Source organism: Cyrtonyx montezumae, unplaced genomic scaffold (assembly GCF_038088225.1).
Source record: "Cyrtonyx montezumae isolate F1298 unplaced genomic scaffold, pur_monq_1.0 scaffold_13, whole genome shotgun sequence".
Lineage (NCBI taxonomy): Eukaryota > Metazoa > Chordata > Aves > Galliformes > Odontophoridae > Cyrtonyx > Cyrtonyx montezumae.
Window position 1 is genome coordinate 11,722,106 of NW_027071859.1, and position 22,347 is coordinate 11,744,452.

The following is a 22,347-nucleotide window of genomic DNA, read 5'->3' on the forward strand; positions in this document are numbered from 1 at the left end:
TTTATAAATAAGTATTTATTCTTTGAAAATCACTTTAAAAGTTGAACTTTACTGACTTCTGTGTAAACAAGTGAAAGTGTTGTTAAATCTTCATGAGTGTTCAGCTGAAGGCAAGTTCACAACATGTCCAAACCTTTAAACCAAACTTCTATTTAAATCTAGGTTGTCCACACTGGAAATAGAAGAAAGAGCTCAAGGTCTTGGTCTTTTTGAGACTTTGAAAACAAGTCCTGAAGCCTTATATGAACACATGGTTAAATACGTTTACCCAAGTATTGAAGGTAGAGATCACCAACGGTTGCTTTATTATTTCACAATCCTTGAAAACTGTGGTTGTTCAGAAGTTGTGAAGCATGCAGTGAAGCCTGAAACTCACATCAGACTCCTGAAAAAGTTCAAAGCAGTTGCACCAGGTACGAGAACTACTGTGTGTATTTTATTTTGTTTGCTTGTTTTTCTAGCTATGTTTATTCTGTTATGCTGACATGAATGTGCTTATTGAATTTAGACTTTTTAGGCAGCTTTTTGTCAGTTAACATATCAAATACCTAATAAATCACTTAGATGTAAATGTCATGCCTTATAAAAGCCTATTAGAAGAATAAGTTCATTTTCTTTGTATTACAAGAAATTTGGATTGTCACAGCAAGCAAACAAAAAAAAATTATATTGGTGATGTAGATCAAAATTAGCAATGATTTATAGTGAATTTTTAAAGTAGAAATATGTCTGGGAGCATAAACCTGAAAGTTCAACATGAACTGTCTTAAGTAATTTTGAGAATATTCATCTTTCAAAAGTCAAAATTACACAATGCATCAAAAACTTTAAGCAGATTTATAAAAAGGGAATTTTGTTTTGTATTTCTACTTCAATATTACCTTCTGCTTTTGCAGAAACGCAGCATTATTCTCATGTTTTTAGACAATGCACCTAGAGGTGAAGTGTTGGAAATTTTTTTGACACTTTGAATACCGTTTTTAATTTGCTTGTTAACAGTATCAAAGATACCACTAAGAGTTTATATCAAAAAGGAAAAAAGTCAAATGATTCTACTACATATATCTTTTGCTTAGAGAAATTTTAGAGAACTTTTTGCTTGGAGAAATTTGCTTTTTTTTTCTTCTATTGATACATACTGTTAAAATATGTTCCAGAGACTAGATTTTGACGTTTTAGGACAGCATAAAATCTTGGTGTTACCTGCATACAAACCATTCTTCCTTCCTAGTCTGTATGTGTGATTATAAATGGAAGAGGAGTTTTTCAAGTTTTGCAGATATTAGTCTAATACTGTTCCACACAGAAATGTGAAGATTTCACTTTGAATGACTTTTTTTTTTTCTTTCTCTTTTCCTCCTTCTGCCAATAGGTCTTAATTACAAAAAGCTAATGGATGAAAATGAAAACCCTTTGGAAATTTTGGAGCCCATACTTACAAGTCAAAATATTTTATCTATTTCCAAACTGGCTCCCAAAATTCCTAAAAAAGATGGCAGTATGCTGTCACCAAGCTCTCTTTATGCTGTCTGGTTACAAAATCTTTTTTGGAATGGTGATCACCATCTCATTAAAAAAATACCAGAAACTATGGATGAATGGCTACGTGCATATGATGTGTGTTCAAAGTACTTTGATAGACTTGATCCGGAGGATATCATCGTTTTTATTGATGAGATTACCTTTTCTTCAAAAGCTGTCACTAAGGTAAGTGGATGTACTAAAACAATTTCAAACTTCAGGTGAAGTGCAGTTGATACAGTGTTGGGGAGAAATTCGCTGCATAATTTCCTGAATAGTCCTTGTTAACATTTCTCAACTTTGGTCATTATGCTAAGAAAAATAATTGTTTGGGTACAGGAGTTGCCTCTGGGGATAAGAGAAACCTCAGAGTCCCAGTATTCTGGTTCAGAAGAGAACAAGATGCTCTTCTTATGTGTTTAATTTCTTGTGCTAATCCTAAAATTCATTGTGCTGCAAGCTTCTATTTACTACCGGGCTTTTGCATACTGAATAAGATGCTCCAAAGAGAAGTGTTTTGGGCCACTGCATAAGGTTTCTAGGCGCTGTAATAATTTAAATGATAAACTGTGTTGTAAATTCCATCTGGCTGAAAGCCTAGCATTGAAAGAATATACTCTCATGTCTGTAGCATAAGCTATCAGATCTGCATTTTATTTTTGCCCAGTGAAACTTGGTTATAAAGATATTTCTTACATAAAATTTTACCTTTGTTTTGTCATGTATCTTTACCACCAAGCACAAAAGAGTGATAAGAGATTTCTTAGGTATTTCCTTAGGAGCATGAGATATTGTCTTCATGAACTTAATCTGAAATGAAAAGGTGATGGAGGAGATGTTGTTTTTATTATTATTATTTTCTCTATTCTGCATCATGCTCATTTTCTAGAGCTGTTTATTCATTTTCCCATGAGGTGTCATTTTTTTTCCTCTCTGTCAATATTGTTCCTGTTGTACTAGGATAAAATTATTAGAAATAGTGTAACTTATTACTAGAACTTAGTGAAAACTTTTTGTTATTCATTGAAACTATGGGAGAATTACAAGCATAGTCACTACCAAATTTATGCTTTGATCCATCTGTTATGCCACGAGTAGACAATCTTTTATCACTAGTCCCATCAGCCGTCTCTTTAGGCAGAAGAACCAATTTTGTGTTTAGAGTTCTGATCCTTTGTATCGTGGAAACAAAAATATAAAATGATTGGAGAGCATTCAAACGAGGAGAAGATGGTGAAGAGCCTGGAGGGAATGGTGCAAGGAGCAGCTGAGCCCCTGGGTTTGTTCAGCCCAGAGCATTGCAGGCTGAGGGGAGGCCTCATGATGGCTGCAGCTCAGAGCGGGAACAGGGCCCGAGGGAATGGCATGGAGCTGTGTCAGGGGAGGGGTTAGGGAAAGGCTCTGCACCAGAAGGTGCTTGGGCCCTGGAACAGGCTGCCCAGGGCAGTGGTTGTGGCAGACACAATGCTGCTGGAATTCAGTAAATGTTTGAGCAGCGCTCTCAGAAATATGGTTTGTTTTTTGTGTGGTCCTGTGTGAAGTCAGGAGTTGGGCGTGATTGTTCTTGTGGGTCTTTTACAACCAGGGTAATTCCATGATTTGAGGAGACTGTCATGCCTATTGGGAAATACAGACAGTCCGTGCTGAAGCCTTGATCACTAGACCTGACCCTGCACTCACTGAGGCAGCCAGGGGATGACTGTGTTCAAATGACAAGGAAATGTTGTCTTCATGTGTGATTGCTGCTAGGAATTATTTTAAACTCCATTATTGTGTCTTGAGTATTTCAGGAGCTGTTTCTCCTTTATACCAAGTGAATGATGTAGGGGGTAACATCCCGTGTACGTATTTTGAAATGTTTTGTTTGTTTCTGTTTAGATATTGTTTCTATGCTTTCTTAAAATGAGTAGGTGTGAAGAGAAGGAACTGCTGATGGCTCTTTGAAGGTTATTGTGGTTTCTCTGTAAGCAGACGCTAGCAGAGGGCTTTTGAGCTGGAACCCACTCATAAAACTCAACAAGTGTTTGAAGCAATTTGTCAGATCATCTGATTTAGCATCCAAATGCATGTGCACTGGGTTTGGGAATGAAGCGGCTGTACATTTCTGCATTTCATAGAAGCATTGATATTTAGTATAGGTAAAGGACTGCAAAAAACTTGATGCTTACACATGAATTAATCAAGAAACAATCAAGAAATTCTCAAGTGATGAGGGATTATGGAAGGAAGGCTAAGTATGTAGCATAGGACAGTTACTCTGAAGTGATAAGGCAGCATGAAAGGCTTTGTAGGTTGAACTTCCAGGGTACCATTGGTATTTTAACCAAATGGAAATTTAGGAATCTGATATCAGAATATCCCCCACTATTTTAGTATATTAGCAGAAGTAAGGAGAGAAGGACGACAGGCCAGAAATCAATTGGAAGGCTGTTCTACTTGTGTGTCACTTGGTATGACAGAATATAAGAACAGTGCTTAATTGTAAAAGGGAAATTAAAATAGGGATTTAGTGCTGATTTCTGCAACTTGTAATTGCTAGTGAGAAAGACAGGAACTTGCTGGGGTTTGACAGTGGGCCCCCTGTCTCACCTTTACCTTCTACTTGCTATTTTATTATTATTATTTTATTATGTATTAAAAATTCATGTTTTTGGTAAGAGACATTTTTGTATAATGTCACAATAATTACAGCATGGAGTGTGTGCTGGGAAAGAAGAGTGCAGCCATAGGTCTGATTTATTACAGAACTTTCCTTAAGGTCGCATGTAGCAGTCGTTTCCATTTTTTTGTAGGTGAAGATGCCTTAGCAGCTTCCTTCATTGTTGCTCCTTCTGTGCTACTAAGAAATGGACATCTGAAGGGTAGTAGGATAACTTTCCAGATTAGTTGGGCCAATGATAAATGGGTTTGAAAGGGAGATGAATGAGCAGTGCTCAGGTGGCAAAGAAATTGAGAGAAAGCCTCAATTGGAGAAATGAATGGGCTTTTTATACTTGTCAGTAGCCTTTTGCATAACTATGTTAGTTGTCCTTTCACATTAATGATCTGAGGTATGATGAGGTTTTAGGTGACTGCTCATGTAAGAGCTCCGATGTGTTCTTCCATATTTCTTGCAGTCAACAGAAATCAGATACTACCTGGAAGATGAGATTCAGTTCTCCAGCCTTAAAGACTGAAAGGGCGGGAACTGTGTAGGTGGAGATATATCATGGTGGAACTCTGTTAATATCAATCAGTAAGCCCAAACTAACGCTGTTAGTATACTGGATATTCTGTACAAGACGGATCAGACTGCTTCCCAAACACCTTTTTTTTTATTATTATTTTTATGCTAGCATGTCTATAGGGTATGGTCTGTGTTTTACAGGGGGAGATTAAGGGTGACTTCTGAAGCTACAGTAATACTTGATTGTCTAGTTGCTAGTTATTCTGTTTGTTTTTTTAAATGCCTCTTTTACTAGTCTATGTAATTCTGAAATTCCAGGTTATAGACTTTTTTTTCTGCTGTACTAAAGAGATAAGCAACAAAGTATTTTTCCACACATTCTTCAGGGGCCACTTCAACTTGTCTTTGATGCACTGAATGGATGACTTGGGGTACTTTCCTGATCTTCTTTTTGTGGGTTTTTTTCTCCTAAATCTTTCATTATTTTTACGACTCTTTTGTGAATCTAGTATATCAGCATCTGCCCTCAGCTGGTCAAAGCATAGATGGATGCAGTATTCCTGATGCATTTGTGGTAAATGAAAAAGGTGAAGTTTTTAACTCTTAGTGCACTTTCACACATTGAGGGACTGAAGATCCTTTCATCAGCGTAGCCTACTTGCATATAGAAGATACTGTTGTGCTGAACAGAGTAAAATGGAGCTGATGGCTACTCATGAGTACTGTTCCCCAGGAGACCTGGATGAGGGCATTGAGTGCACCCTCAGTGTGTTTGCAGATGATACCAAGCTGGGAGAAAGCATCAGTCTGCCTGGGGGTAGGAATGTCCTTCAGAGGGATCTGAGCAGGCTTGATTGCTGGGCTGAGGCCAATGGATGAAGTTCAGCAAGATCAAGTGCCAGGTCCTACATGTTGTCCACAGCAACTCCAGGCAGCTCTACAGTCAGAGTGACTGGAAGACTGTGTGGAAGAAATGGACCTAGGGGTGTTGGTCAGCGCTCTACTAAACTTGAGCCGACAGTGTGCCCAGGTAGCCAGAGAAACCCATGGCATCCTAGCTTGTATCAGGTTGGATATTAGGAAAAAGTTCTCCAAGAATGGTCAGGTGCTGGAATGGCAGCCCAGGGAGGTGGTAGAGTCATTGTCCCTGGAGGTGTTCAAGAAATATTTAGATACTGTACTGGGAGACATAGTTTAGTGGAAAATATAGGTGATACGTGGACAGTTAGACTAGATGATCTGGAGGTCTGTTCCAACTTTGGAGATTCAATGGTTCTATGAAATTTCACGTTTTTTAGATATTCTGTGTATATGAAAGAGATTTCCTTTTTTTTCAGATATTCCAAATGTTCAGAGGCATTAACACATTTTTGAATGCATTTTGGATTTTTTTCTTCCAGTAACTATCCTTTGTTTTAAATAATGCTGACTTAACAAATTCTTAATTACTTGAGTGATCATAGCAACTTTGTCTTCATGGCTTTCCATTTATTCTCTTTGTGACATTCATGAAGCATTTAATAAATTTATTTAAAAAAAAATATATATATATAATTCTATTGTTGCAGACATTTTTTGTTTGTGCTAGATGATCTGTTACATCTTCAGAGAACCATCTGTTTCAGCTCATAGGTCATTACCCAGAAGTTCTTTGAAACATGCCCATAAACCAGCCACAAAACCACAACTTAAGTCAAATAGCTTTTATATCACCGTGCTTTCATTATTGAAGATAATATTACAAACGGGGATGGGTGTAGTATGTTAGACAGGAAGAAAAGATTACAACTTAAGGCTGGAAAAGAGAATAAAAAACAGTGGTAAATCAATTAGGTCTTCTATACAGAGAGAGAATTGAAGTTTTACTTCATATCCTCCACAGATTTTCACATTTGTTTGGCCTATGACTTATGACATTTTTTGTTTGTTTATTGCTCCATTCCTTTTCTTTCTTGTCTAACTTCTGATACAAAGGAAGGACTTCACTAGTAGTGTAATTGTTTTAATTGAAAGGTTGACCCTTATTACTTTGGAGTTTGTAGTGCCTTTTTGACAGTTTTCATCTTGCTGAAGCAGGAATATGATGTGCATGTTTTGACTAAATGTCAAATGGATGAACAATGGACAACTTGCAACAGCATCATTTTCTCTTAAAATTTTAATGACTTTAAATGCCTTTTTAATTAATTATAGAAAAAGCTCATCTTTGAAGAAGTTCATTGTAATATTCAGCACCTTTTTGGCTCACTGATTGACTTCTTTGCATTTTACATTTTTGTTAAGGAAGAAGATAGAGACGTACAAGATGTGTTAATAACATTCTTACAAAACACAGCTGCATCCAATCTAACAAACATGTTAGATTTTGAATTACTTGTCACCTTTTTATCTCTGTGATCCAGTTCAATCAGTTAGTCATGTATGACATCTTCATACGTATTAACAGTACCACTTTTTCTGACATCAATACATTTTTAGATTCTTTAGATACTACCTTACCATTAGTATAGTTATTTTAATAAGTCTGCTTCACGATTATTAGAGGAAACTTGAGGAGTAGTGTCTTTTCTTTAACTGGTTTCTTACGTATGTTACACTTCTACACTGTTCTTCAGATTAATTGTACTATAGGCAGAGTTAATTTTCCTCATGATAGCCTGTGTGCTATGGATTCTGTCTTTATTATTTGCTACACCTGCTGGTTCATGACTAAAACCAGTGTTGATAACATGCCAATGGTTTGACTTGCACAGCATCAAGACTTTCTCTCCTTCCCCGGGTTAGTAAGTTAGATGAGGGCAGAAAGGTAAAAAAGGTCACAGTCTGGACAGCTTACTAAATACAGCCAAAGGAATTCTATACTGTATAATGTCATGCTCAGCAGTAACAAATAGGAGCGTTGGCAATCAGAGATTTTCTGGGCATTGTTCTATTTATGGGAGGTGATGACCGATTGCCACCATCCCTCACTCCTTTATGTTTTGAACTATCTTTGTCTTCAAGGAACGTTTAGACACTGTGTTGAGGAACGTGGTTTTGTAAGAACTATTGGTGATAGGTAGATGGTTGGACTGGATGACCTTGTAGGTCTTTTCCAGCCTTGGTGATTCTATGATTTATTCACAATTTTTTTTGCCTTTGCTGTTCCAGTTGTCTTCTCCCACCTGCAAGAATTGAGAACCAGCTTTCATTATTCTACGACTAATGTAACTTGGTTTTCTTTGTAGTATGTCTTGTTGGAATGTGCTGTAAGAGACTAATATTTTATACCATTGCCTCAAAGTAGGTGACGTTTGGTTATTGAAGTATGTGAAGCTGCAGTTTGATGGCAGAGACAAGATCCGAACCGGACTGTTTACTCTGAATGTCAGGCAGCTTGTATTTGTTGGTTGCCCAGAGAGGTTGTAGATTCTCCTCCTTGAAGATCTTCAGAACCTGCTTGGACTTAGTCCTGAGAAATCTTCTGTGCATATCACTGCTTGTGTCCCTGCTGGTGTTGGGCCACACTAACTCAAAGGTCCCTGCCAACATCATCCACTCTGTGACAATGTTGCTTGTGTCCCAAGTTTTCATTAGAAGTGAGACTGTTTCTGCCATCTCAAAGTGAGTGTTAATCACTGTCAGTAAGAGCAGCAGGGTCAGGAACTTCATGAGCAAATGAATGTTTCTTATGCAATACTTTTTTAAGAAGTACTTAAATATTCAGAAGAAAATGGGCTTCTAAAATGGTCTTTTATCCTGAGGAGTGAAATCTGTTGTGCTTAAACTGTGTGATGTTCCTTTATTTGAAAATGAAAGAAAACTGACTTTTAGGGATTTTTTTTCTTACCACACATTGGAACCTATAGAATTAAAGATGTTTTTGGATGTAAAACCTTATAAAAAAAAAGAAAACTTCACATCCAGACAAAGATTGTAGTAGCCCCTAAGCTATTTTTTTCACTGAGTATGACACCAAATCTCATTACTGAACTGACTAGAAATATGGAGGGTAACTATTTATGTTTGGGAATAAAATAATCATAGAAATGACATGTTAGTAGTGCTGAATTTTAGTAGTATGCAAATAAGAATGCAAAATTAAAATAGTCTTGGAATACTATTCTTGGTTTTAATGTTCTATTCTATGTATGCTGATAACATCATGACTTTATGCATGCAGAATATTCACATTGTTCTCTAGGATATAACAGTTAGATGGAATACTTAAATTGTTTGCCTTTTTGCATCTCACTTAATTGAGTTTTGAACATTAGAAAATATACAGTTGAAGGGAGAAAATGAAAAATATAGCTGTTTTCATCTTTTATGAGGTTTACAAAATGGATACATAAATCCATCCACAGTCATTAAATTGTAATGTGATATGAGGAGCATCACCTTTCACTGCTTTTATTATAGCAGCATAGTTTTCCTCTTTCTGTGGTAAATCCACCTTTTTCCTATTCAAAATGTCAGACAGATCCAAGCTTTTTTTCTACTTTGAATTTATAATTGTTAGCATGTCTTTGTCTAGTATACCAGTAGTTAAAACAACTGATGTTAAAGTATGTAATGCTGTGGATGTAGGCAGAAGAGACCTCCATCCATCAGGTTTATTGCAAGCATCTGTAGACAGGACTTGAAGTTATAATTTAACAATTTATACACAATGTATAAATTTTAAAATAACATTTCAGACTTGGTTATAGATTTCTAGCTGACACTGCTGTTACGAGAACAGCAGTTTGCTCTAAATGCTGTCTGTTATAAGGGGTATTTCAATCTTTATCTTCTCCCAAAGTACTCCTGAATTCTGGAAGCTTGGAAATCAGTAATTGTTGTCTGGCTTCTATTCTGGAGTACTCAGTTCCATTCTGATGCACTGGAATAACCCCGTCATGCCAGATGGAAGCATAGAAGGAGACTTCATTCAGTGTATGCATGAATATCTGGAAAACCATCTCCACTAGAAGTTTAATGGAGAAAGCAGACTTAATTTTTTTGCTTTAATGCCTAGATGCATCTGGTTGTAAAGGTCTTTCAAAACAGCATCTTGTTACTCTGTGTGACTCGCACTTTAAATACGTAGATTTTACAGGAGTTTGTGTGTCTCATAAAGCCAATCTGTTGCAGCCTACATTATGAAATTGTGTAGAACTGTAATATACTTCTATGGCAGACCTAAGAAGAGCTGGATAGCTGCAAAATCTTCATTGCAGTAGTAGCATAATATAGTGGTAACCCACCTGTGCAATTTCAGAAAATGTGCAAGCAGATCAAGTCATACATGGCCCAAGATAAATTATTGAAGTAGACCTCCAAGTGGTCTTTGATTATGATTATCGTCTTTGAGATGTATTTCAGACCATAAACTAGACCTAACTAAGCTAAGCTTGGGTTAAATTTTTGGCTTTGAGGTTTTCATTTCATGTTGTAAAATGATCCCCAGCAATCTCTTAATGCAAAGTTAAGAAGTTCTTTTTTAAAAAAGACAATCTGCAAAAATCATGAAAATTGCTAAAGAAATCTTGGTATGTTCTATCGTGAGCCAGATTCATGGTCAATAAAAGGAAGGACAATGGAAGAAAGTAAATGAAATACTGATCTTTTTAAAATAATTGAATAAGTTTGTTTCTCCTAAAAAATTTCGCTTTTTTAATGCACCACTGTAGAAGAGCGGGCCTCTAGACAATGTTTTAATACAATTAGTTGTGTATAGATAACAGTAATGATGATTAAATATTGAGCAATCTCTTTCAGCTGCCTGTTGAAGCCAGGATAGAAGTGACTAAGAAGGCTGTTAAGGCAGTCAGACATCTTTCTGAGAAATCAAGAAAAAAGCCTTCAGAGAATGACATGGAAGATACTAAAAATCCAGCTGTTGCATATGAAAAAACTCTGAATCACTTGCAGCACTCCTTTGCTCATCTGGAAACACTCACTCATAGTTTTATCACTTACTTGAAAAACAGCGAACAGGTAATGGTTACCAATCTGATACTTCTTTGAGTGTTGCTGTAACCAGCAGTGATACAGATCAAGCTACTGTTGTATTTTTCCTGTTTTACAGCTTTGTTTTTGTTGACTTGGTGTTTGAAAATTCCCTTCTACCGATCTTTTCTGTTTTGTAGTAGATGTTTTATCTTGGCAGAAATAAAGATGACAAATACCTGTAAGTAAGGAGTACACTGATTCATGTTCAAAAATCATCTGTTCACAGGACATACTGCAGAAGTATGGTTATTTATATGATCTGTCAAGGTCAGAGAGAGACAGAATCCATGACCAAGCAGTAACTATGTGTATAGATGGTCAGCCCCTGGACATGATACAGCAGTTGATAGAAGTGGCTGTTGGAGATCTCTCTCTTTCTCCCAGAGATATTGTCCATTGTGCTATTAAAAAAATTATATGTATGCTAAGGTAAGTCTGCTGTCAGCATTTTTTTTAATTGAATGTTTGTTTGCTTTGAATTTCTGGATTTTATAGCAGATTAGGTAATGAGAGGAAATTACTTCTTATGTTTCCACTCAAAGATAACTTTAGATAAGAGAGTTATCTCTCCGAATTTAGGAAGCCTGAGTAACCTGAACTAACAAGCAACATAACTCATTCTGTTTGCTGACAAGTGCTTTTAAGTTTAAAACCTTTAGGTTTGCAGTTAATTTTGTGTGCATGCATTTCAGTGTTTTTTGGCAATTTTATGATTGAATGTACTTCTCTATTCAAGAGAGGAGGGTAATAGTGTATATGTGTTCATGGAAGTATTTGGTCAGTGGAAGCCTAACAACAGTTTTTGCCACAACAGATAATTCTTCAAAATGAAATGTGATTTCCATCTTTTGAGTATCTTGCTGGGTTTTTGGGGGGCGCATTTTGGTTTTTTTTCCTAATTTGCAAGCTTTTGAAAATTGTGTTAATTTAAAATTATGAATATACAGTCCACAAGTTTTTGGCCTTTGTTTTTTGTTCTTGTAAAGAAAACGCTGGAGTTTTTGGTCTTGTCTCCTTTTGTCACATCCAACCCCCAAGGTAAACTGCAACTGTGATTGCTTTGTGCTTCCTACAGCAATTAAAAGTAAGAATGATTAAAAATAAATGACACAATGAGCTAACTTCTTGGAGAGAAGTTCTGATTTGAGGAGGAGCAATTATTTGATCAACTCTTCCAGTGTTGACACGTTTCTTGCTGATAGTGCCATCGTTAAAAACATTCCCTGCCAGAAGCAAATCTTCCTTGCTATCTTTCTGTAGATTTCACAGCTCCAGAACCTCTGTAGTTGCATTATACAGTCCAAACCAGTCTGTTTGTACTACTGTAGCCAAATGAGTCTCCTCTTATGTGAAAAGTATGGAGAAAAATGTGAAATAGCTGGCTCCCACACTTTATGTTTACATGTCCTTGAATAATTCTGTTGAGATGGGATGAGACCTGGATGATGCAAGAGGAGGTTGAATCAGCTGATGCTGGTTTTCTTAACATCAGTTAACAGTGAGTTTAACTTTTGCTTTAACTTCAATATAGTGATCTTTTAGATGCGTATTTTTTTATATTCTTATTTCTAAATAACAAATCTAACACTTGTAAATGGTCTCATAAAACTACTATAGTTATTTTGTGCTTCCTTAAGTACCTGTCATGTCTTGGATGAAGAAGGAAGTGTGTTTTTGCATTGAAGAGTATACTCCCTGTTGAGTTAGCAGTGGTGTCTGTATTTACTGTCTTCTAGCCCAGAAGGGACATAGCTTTCATTCACAAGTTTGAGGCTAAAATAATTTTTATTTAACTGGCATTTGAGAGAATATTATGTCTCTGAGAATATAGAGCTGTTAAAAATATGTGTAAATGGACATAATGAGGGCATGGACATAGGTGAGAGAAAGAAAAGCAAGCTTATTGAAAAGCCCTTCAGTGAAATACCATACATTTTATACATTGTTTTTAGTGCTCAGTCCTAGCTGAGCTTGCCTTTTTAAATACCTTCTCCTAAGAACTGTTAAAAAAATAAAAAAATGACAGCAATGGTGACTATAAAATTCTTCTGGCAAGTAATGTGGAATTTTATTATGTCCTTTAAGATTCAACCTTTTTCCTGCCACAGTGAAACTGAGGATATTTATTGCAGCAGTGAAATAATAGGGTATGTGATTTAGGGGCTTGAATGACAGACAGTCCATGAGGAGAGCACGCAAGGAAAATGTTGTGTTAGTCTTAAATAAGCCTATGAAAATTCTCTTATTGTTTAGCAAGGTTTTAAGACATGAATTTTTGTAGCCTGTGAAGAGTAATCTGTCCTCTTACCTATTAAGGAGAAAATCGCATGTCCCTCTGACATAATTTAACCAAGAAATAAGTTTGGTCCTTATTGTTGATCTAGAGCTAAAATGTGAAATTCTGAAGGAAGGAGAGGATGAAGTTCTAGGATTTGACATCTATACCCTTATCTTTATTTGTGTTCCCAGGAAAAATAGAGCCCAAAATGTTTTTTTGCCATCATCGTTAACAGAATATCAATGAGATCTTAAAAATCTTTTTATTAACTGATGTTCTTCCTCCTCCAGAGCAGCATAAGGATACTCACTTTGGATCTTTTTTCTGTAGTCTGATTAAATTAATTCATCTGAGACGCTCTCTTGGATTTGATGCTGGGGAACGATGCCTGCTGGGTCTTTGATGTGCTGAGTATTCCATATGAAAGACTGCTATATCAATGACCTCATGTAACTAGCAGAAAACTTTCTTTCTGGGGAGGAGTAGGGGTGGGAGTGTCAGGGAGAAAGTCATTTTATATCATTTGATAAATGAACAGATATTTCTCATTTTAATATTTCTCCAGAACTCTCTTCTGAAGTATTTCTGTTCCAAACAGATACATATAACGCACATGAAAGTATGCTGCTGTTAGATTGCTCCTAAACTCTTTCACTTTTTATACCAGTTTAGATGGATAAAACTGAGGGAATTTGATTTATTTATCATGAGGGAAAATTATATGTGGGTAGAACTATCTGACTGCACGTACTAGAAATACATAAGTCTAGCATGGAAAATAGTTTATATCTCTAACTATTTATTTCACAGCAATTATGTGTATACCTACAGCAGATTAAAGAAATGCAGATAAAAAGAAGGCAGCTTGTCAAAACATTTGCAGCATTCTTCGTCGGAAAATGAGTTTCTGAAGTCACTCATTTTCAGTGTTCATAGGATCCTCAGTGATAGTAGAGGTTTTACGTAGCAACAGTAGTAGTATTGTCTATCTTGTCAGGTTCTGTCAAGTTGGTAAACAGTTATTTGGCTTCACGTGACCACTGTCCTAGTGTGGCTGGCTGGAATACAGAAGTGTGATGTATCTGGAGTTATTTATGGCTTAATTTAACTTTAGCAAGTCTCATTAATATGCAGGCTATGACCAACTCCTCAAAATTCTCCTTTCTACTCTACTCCTTACTTCTTTTTCTGTGATCTGAACTATTTACTCCTATATTCACTGCAAAGCAGTAATGTCTGAAGGTTGGCTTAAAGTTCTGATTTGCAGACTATGACCAGTAACTCCTAAGCAGCGCTTCATTCATTAAAGACTGGAAAGTGCATCCCTCCTGTGGAGAAAACAGGAGAGGCAGTGGGTTGGGGCATTAGTTAGACATCTCAAATAATGTGAGAAATTCACAACTTTCCATCTGGTGTGTGATATGCATTCTTTTTACCAATATTCTTTATAAATTCAAACTGATGAAAAAAAATGTTGAAATCAAACTGATGAAAAAAGCAAAATGTTATAAAACAAGGTGCCGTAGTTCACTTACTTCTCTGTTTGCCAAGAGGATGAAAGTCATGAGATGATGGAAGTCACATTACAAAAAGTGGAAACTTCAACTACTACAATAGAAAAAAGCATAAAGTAAAAATCCATCAGAGAATAGAAAATCCTTGGAGTAATATCCTCCCTCTTATGAAATTCAGTAAGACAGTATTGCAAGGTAGCATCATTCTAAATATAGCAAGCATTTAAAAGAAAGGTTGTAGCTTGGCATCTCTTAAGCCTACTGGCATTGATGCAATGTCTGTGAATGAAAGTGGATGCATCTCTATTATATGCTCAAATACTGTATTTAAAGTAGGAGCTTAACACAAATCAAAACATATTAACCACAGCATTTTATGCAGCATTTTTGTTTCAGGGTTCATTAAAAGAAGTCTTTCCTATGAACCTGGGAAGCTAAATTTTCTTTAATAATTGTAACATTTCAAGGGAAAACTTCAGATTTTTTTTTCTTTTAAGCTTTGATACAGGACTGTTTTATATACTAGTTTTGCAGGAGACAAATTTCTTCTTTGACAGTTAACATTTGAAGTTATACTTGTGGGGTCATAACACTGAACTGGAGTTTCCCTGGATTTTCTGTAACTATGGTGACAAGGTCTGTAATTAGGGTACTACAACTATAAATGAAAACAACTATAAATGAAACACACATATGGATGTGAGAAATTATGGTTGTCTGTGATTTACATGAAAGTTAAACAGAAATTCTTCTGTGACTGAAAGTATCAGAATATGCAACAGAGGAGGTTGAAACCGGGAAAAAAAGAACTATTTGTTTGCCATGTGGATGATCAAACACTGGAACAGACTTCCCAGAGAAGTGGCTGATGCCCCATGCCTGTTGTTGTTCAAGAGGCATTTGGTTAATGCCCTCAGTAACATGCTTTAACTTTTGGTTAGCCCTGAAGTGATCAGATTTGGACCATCAAATATCACTGAATTCCTTTCAGTGAAGCTATTGTATTCTATTCATTCTTCAGTAAAATGGAATATCACAGGCTTAACTCCTCTTACACCTTCTCAGAAGCTGTTCTTTACTTAAAAATCATTATTTGTCAAATACTTTAATTCCAAGAACAGTATTGTCTAGTTTGGTCACCTGTTTTTATCTTTCTTGACATTATTCTGGTACACAAAATTTGAAGTATGAAATCTTGCATTAGTATGTATAAAACCTCTCCAAGTGAACATGTCTGAAAACATTGTACAGAATGTTATTGTTATCACTCGTGACATACTGGAAACATTTCATGATCTGTAACCTTAGAAAAGCTCATAGATGATGAAGATTTTGTATCCTGTGTGAGGATCTTCTACTTAGGAGTCTAGGTAATGAGGGAAGACAGTTTGTCCAAAAAAGACCTTATGACTTACTTCATTTGCAACTCCTAAATCTTTCAGCTTAGATGCTCAAATGGGTTTTGTGTTTCTTAAAACTTTGTATTTTTTTTTTGCCAGGCAATCAGCAGGACAAATTTGTTCAAATTTTGAATTTGTATTTAATGTCTAGACTGTTTTAGAATGAGGTAAAAAGTCTTATTGGACTGAGCACCCAACTTAGGGGAAAAAAATACAGATTTTTTACCATCTTATATCATTTGAGCTGGAGTTGTTCAGGATAATTTTGCAACTTGGATATAATATGACTTCATGATACTTGTGATGGAAATCACAGAATTATAGGCGTTGGGCTAGAGATCATGGAGTCCAACCCCCTGCCAAAGCAGCTCCCTAGCCCAGGTTGCACAGGTAGGCGTCCAGGCAGGGCTTCAATGTCTCTAGAGAAGGAGACTTCACAATCCTTCTGGGCAGCCTGTGCCAGTGCTAAATAACTATTTGCAATTGTAACTTTCTTTGACTTGAATTGATAACAGCAACAGTATATGATTTGATTATTGTCCTGATATTTCGGATTGCAAAACAGAAAGAGGTAAGTAAGACTGGAATAATAAAAGGATATCAATAAAAGGATATCAAATATCAGTAATAAAAGTATTTTCAATGAACAGTTTAATTAGGTTAAAATACATAGATGGGTTTAATTTATTCTCTTTTCAAGCATTCTTTATGCTTTGTTGCATTTGAGGAACTTGATTAAATATGCATCACTTTTTCTGAAGCTGAACTGAGATCAAAATAAGCCTCTATCAGTGTAATTACTGGAGGCTCGTATGTAGGAGTTTTGAGGTGAACCCTGAATCCTATGTTGTTTAATATATGCATAAAGTTAGCATATAATCCGTGTGTAAAATGAATCCTTCATTAGTTATATTTGTTTCTGTTAGTAGCTGCTCATTTTGAATTGTTAGGAACAAAACAAGGCAACAGTCTTTGTGGAATCTTGACACAATTATTTGTTTAATGAGCTATAGAATCTTTTATCTCATAACCATTTTGTGGCAGTAAGAGCATTATTAAGCTTTTAATAAGTACGAGCTTCATTTTTTTTCATGTTCTTACTATAGATAATTGTGATTTACTAGTAAAAGCAACCCTTTTTTGTTCTCCTTTAGGTGCTTTAAACAACAGTCAGCAGAATCTGGATATGCTTTTTCTTTTTCCTGACATATTTAGTAGCAGAATGGCTTTGATATGATGATGAACAGTAGTGAAAATACACTTTATCTGTGGGTTTTTGAGTCATCCTCGGTAAACTATTTGCCTTTCTTTCTTCAGTGCGGTGTTCACAAACTCTATCATTGGCAAAGTTGTTTTCTAGATCTGTCTAGGAAGATATAAAAGTAAGGGTACTACTTAAGCAGAAAAAGTGGAAAACTGCTGTAACTGTTAAGTAATTCATATATTTTTACAGTTTTGTAGATTTAGGTACAGAATTAAGGGCAGTTTTTACAGTGACTTTTGTGTCTTCCTTTAACAGTGAAAATGATGGTTCTACATCAGTCAAAGATCCACTTGAAATCCTAGAAGGCATTGTTTCTGCAGTACATGCCAGTGTTGAAAAAGGGTAAGAACTCATTATGTGGAGTCCTTTGTTAAGGCTTTGAGAGATACTATGTAGGAGTGCATTGAAGGTACAATATTGAATATGGATGATTTTTCTTCGTGAATGTATACGAGTTTGAATTTGGTTTCCTAGGATTTTATTCTTAACATGCAATCACTTGTAAAGCTCAAAATATGAAGCCTGACAGAAGCTTTTACTTGATCATTTGGAAGAAAGAAGTTACTGAACATAAAATTTACATAATAATGTATTATGGTGATTTGAGGAAGTTGAGGCATTTCTGCCCTAACTCCTTATAGAAGTTGAACCCTCCTTTTGTTTCAGTTTATTAGATAAGCTACATGCAATAGAATCACTTTTAGATATCTGAACTCAGATATCTTAACTTGTCAGTGTATGTAGTGTATACTGCAAACAAGGCAGTGTGTTTTTTCTTCTTTTGTGAATGTTCACATGTCAACTCATAATGATTTCTCTGCCTCACTGATGCATTCTCCACAGCATTTTTATTGAAGATGAGAAGGAAAAAAAATGAGTTGTCTTTTCAGTTTTATAAACTTAAGAATTTATGTCTAATAATCATAATTAAAAAGTAATACAATAATAAAACCCCATGCTTTTTAATGGACAAAAAAGCAATTAAATTATTGTGCAGAGGCTCCTCCACTGACATTAAATTGGGTAAATATTGGATACTGAAGAAGACTTGTCAAAATCTGCAATAAATTTAATTTACAATATTATAATATAGAATGGCAGAGACAATACTATTTATATTCTGAGATGCACTTTCTAGAGTCTTTAGATATTTACTTCAAAATTTAACTGTTGAAACAATAAGCTGAAGTGAAAATCAGTGTAATTACTGGAGATTATTTTCATTCTTTTAACTACTTGTTCGTATTTATCTTCTTAAAGCTTAGCTATTCAGTTTAAGAAATATAAATATTCCCCTTGGGAAGGCATATGTAAACAATCAGGTGTGAGCTCTGCAAAACTCTAGAAATACTCAAACACTTCCTCTTAATTTCCAAACTTTTCACGTACAGTTTGAATGACACTTGTTTGGCAGAGGCATATCTAATTTTACTGAGGTTCTGCATTCGACAGCATCATTCAGGCAATATAAAAGCTAAATAAAATTGAAATCCTTGAAATCTGAATATCTAAGCTGTCAATGTTTATTTGAGAGCTGCAAGACAGGATAAATTTGTATTTTTCTGTCTGATATTACTTTCCGTCTGCCTTGTTAAGACAAATAAGGGAACATTAGTTATAAATAACATTCCACCTGGAGTTATTTTCTTGATTTAAATTAAGTGAATAAGTTTTAGTTTCAAACTTCTACTGAAAAATAGAAGAATAGGCTTCTACTGAATTGTTACATGGTAATTTAGAACCATTAAGGGACAGAATAGATTAGTAACCTGCAGTTGCTTGCAGGTTGGTTGAGTTGGTGGCAGTCAGTGTCCTGTAAAATGTACTGTAAAATTTAGAATGTACTTAATGTTATAAACATTTTAAAGTGAAATTACTTTATTAAGCTATATTGTTATTTATCTAAGTGATGAAATGCAAAATATATTGATTTATGACATAAGGATTATGAACGTTTTTCATTATCGGAGTGGGACATGTGGTGATACGTCTAGCTACAGATTATATAAAAAAACCACCAAGAAATTGCTAGATCCACTTGAGACAATAATTTGTGTAAATAGAAAATAACTTTATGTAAATAGAATAATAAATTTGTGTGTATAGAAAAAAGGACTTTAAAGGAAAGAAAACAATGTAGGTCAATATTAGTGAATGTTGAAAACAAAAAATGTGTCATTCTCCAAGAAAATAAGTGGTCAGGCTTAGTAAAGTCAGGTAGTGTGCAAGTACAGGCATTGATCAGGAGCAGCCATGTGAGGCAGTTTTTAGTTAGAAATTCAGGGCCATTGTGATGAAATTGTTCGTCAAGGTAGTGTGAGGATGATGCATAACTGGTTAGATGGAGTTTTATGGTGTTCACAAGGTTATTTGAATTTTAAAAAAATAAAATATTTTCTAGCACTTAGCTTCAAGCACCTGACAGGAGGTCTGATTTGTCTGCAGTCTCACAGAGATGAGCTCTTCAGAGGCATACTCCTTCTAGGTAGACATCTATAAGAAGTAATAATACTGCTCCCAGCACTGTCTGCACTTCATATAGCAATTCCAAGGAATCCCACTTTTGCACTAGTTCACCGGGATTCTGCTTCTGTGTGACACAAAAATAGTTATGACACCTATTATAAAGTTCATAATATATTGAAAGGAGTTGTTAACAACTTCAAAAATTCACATCTGTAATATTTTGATCAGGATGTTTAACATAGTATTGTTTAATTACAGGGAGGAACTAGTTTCTTCAGATGATCTCCTGGAGTGGCTGAGGCCTTTCTGTGGTGATGATTCTTTACCAGTGAAGCCTCGCATCAAAGTACTGCAAATTTTGGAACAAGCCTTCCACCTCAGTGATATGGATAGCAAGCTGCTTGTGTACTTCAGGACACAAGCTGTTCTCAGAGCTTGCTGGCCTGAAACAAAGGTATTAAAATTGACTGATATAGATGATAGCGTAAGACTTTCTTGTGCAGTTATATGGTAAAATTTCAGTTTGTAGTCTGTGGTTGTCACTATGGGCACTCATCCTGTTTTCCTTGTGAATCAAGTTTCTAGTAAATTGTGATTCTTCGAAAAACAAAATAGTTAACAGAATCCTCAGGTTTTGTTTAGGATCAGGAGTGTGTAATATCAACCTTGATTAAACGGTAATGATTTTTTTGTTCAGCATGCCTTACCTTCCTCATTTATTTTTTTTTTTTACATTCTTTTCAGGCAATTGCTTGTCACTTTTACTCTTCATCATCTACTTGGTGTGACATTATAGTAATTTTTTCTCTTTTCTGAACTCTTTAAGTGTTACACCATGAACATGTAGTTGGAACATCAAGGACATTCTCAAATGGAAAGAGTTGATTGATAGAGAATGCCTTTGATCATGGTTGGAGTATGCTATTCTCTCTTTGAAGAGGCAGTTTTTTTTCTTAGAACAGCTCATACCTTAAACTGTCCCAGGTGTGATTTTAAAAGTCTTTCTCAGAGCAAGGTAAGGAATAACAATGTAAAATTATTTCTGATAGAACTTGTTATAAGCTGGTTCCTCATAGAGACATATCACTTCTAACTTTCAAGTTTAAGGCAGATTAATTTTCCTTTTGAATTAACAGATTAGAAAATGCTGAGCTTTGATTTTTTTTAATTTTTTTTTTAGCATATGTAAAACTTATTCTAAGATTTACTAATCTTAGACTGAAAGTTTTCAGGAGTGAAAACCACAGAATCACAGAATTGCAGGGATTGGAAAGGACCGACCTCCCTGCTAAAACAGGTTCCCTGTGATAGGTACCACAGCAGGGCGTCCAGATGGGTGTTGAGGTGAGGATCTCCATAGAAGCAGATTCCATAACCTATCTGAGCAATCTGCTCTGGTGTATGAAGCAAAACATTGAAATATTGATTAATATTCAAAAGTAACGTTTTGTATGTATGATTTTTTTTCTTTTTAACTACTACATTTCACTACTTATTTTGGTTAAGTGCTTATTATGGAAGTATGTAGTATTAGGGGTTCTACATTTTGTCTTCTAGTTACAGTGAAAATATAGTAAATGCTTAATGGGAAGAAATATTCCTATCTTTGAAACATGTTATTTTGAAATCGTGGGAGTATCACTGGATGCATTTAGAATTATTCAGAAGCAGAGTTAATCTTCCTCCGTTTCCTGAGTGCCTTTCTTCCTCCTCCGCCAGTGCCAAAGCCTTATGGAGCTAAAGAAAATTTATAATACTTAGAAAGATAAAATAAAATCTGTACTCAAAAGCATTTTGCATTAATTTTAAACAAAAGTACTATCTTAGTTTTGACTTGCTGTACTAAGACCTTCTGAAGGTATAATCATCATAATCTTTGAGATAATGCTTATCTCTTGACTCCTTTAGAAATTACTTTTTCTCTTGCATTCTCAATAATACCTTCACTCTTCAACCACACTACGTGTATGTCTGGATTGGATATTGGATTCTTTATCTGCAGTTTTCTTTTGTTGTTAGCACACAGTATCCCATGTCAGCATTTCTTCTGCCTGTGACCCACTTCAGAATTCAGAAGCGTTTTGAGTCTTATGGCACTTCAGGAATTAATCAGATGCGCTGCGTATGGCTAATGTGGCCTGCCATGACCCCTAGAGCACTCTCAGCAGAGCTGCTCCCCTCCCTGACAGCCCCCACTTGCACTATGGTTTGGAGCAGTGCTGTCCCATGCGCAAGACTTCACACGTGTCTTTACTAAACCCCATGCAATTCTTGTAGACTCAGTCTTCCAGCCAGTGTAGGCCTCCCTATGTAATACGTTAGTAACTTCTGTTTTCTGAAGCGGTAAATTTTTGGAATAATTGTTTTCAGCAGGATAACACACATTGTTTTGGTTAGGGAAGGATTCTGTGCTGATTATAAGCAACATTCAAGTCATGGCATAGAGAAGTTAATTGCTTCAGCGCTCTACACTTTTGCTGATAAACAAGCTGCCAGATAAACTCAAACCTTTTAGAACTAATTATATACAGATGTGGAATCAATGCTGTAATATGAAATTCTATGTGTATGGTGTTTAGCTGAGTTCAAAAATAGTTTCTGTGCTTAGTAATAGTGAAAACTATGCTTATATGTACATACATAGAAATAATATTTTTCCACTACAATTCCTGCTGCAGAGTGCAGTTGGAAGAGTCCTTTTGGAACGCACTTAATAATAGTTCTCATTTTCTTGCTGGTTCAAGCTAAATGTGATGGATGTG

The 22,347-nt window shown here is 35.6% G+C and overlaps 1 protein-coding gene across 1 annotated transcript in view; it reads left to right on the forward strand.

Annotated features, from left to right (window-relative positions):
- The window catches only part of NBAS (NBAS subunit of NRZ tethering complex), a 156,911-nt gene that overhangs the window by 96,008 nt on the left and 38,556 nt on the right, over nt 1–22,347 (forward strand). The window contains exons 43-48 of the mRNA XM_065730695.1: nt 163–413; nt 1,373–1,707; nt 10,430–10,648; nt 10,890–11,092; nt 17,375–17,461; nt 19,844–20,039. Coding sequence (XP_065586767.1) covers nt 163–413; nt 1,373–1,707; nt 10,430–10,648; nt 10,890–11,092; nt 17,375–17,461; nt 19,844–20,039 — 1,291 coding nt within the window. The remainder of the gene's footprint in view (nt 1–162; nt 414–1,372; nt 1,708–10,429; nt 10,649–10,889; nt 11,093–17,374; nt 17,462–19,843; nt 20,040–22,347) is intronic.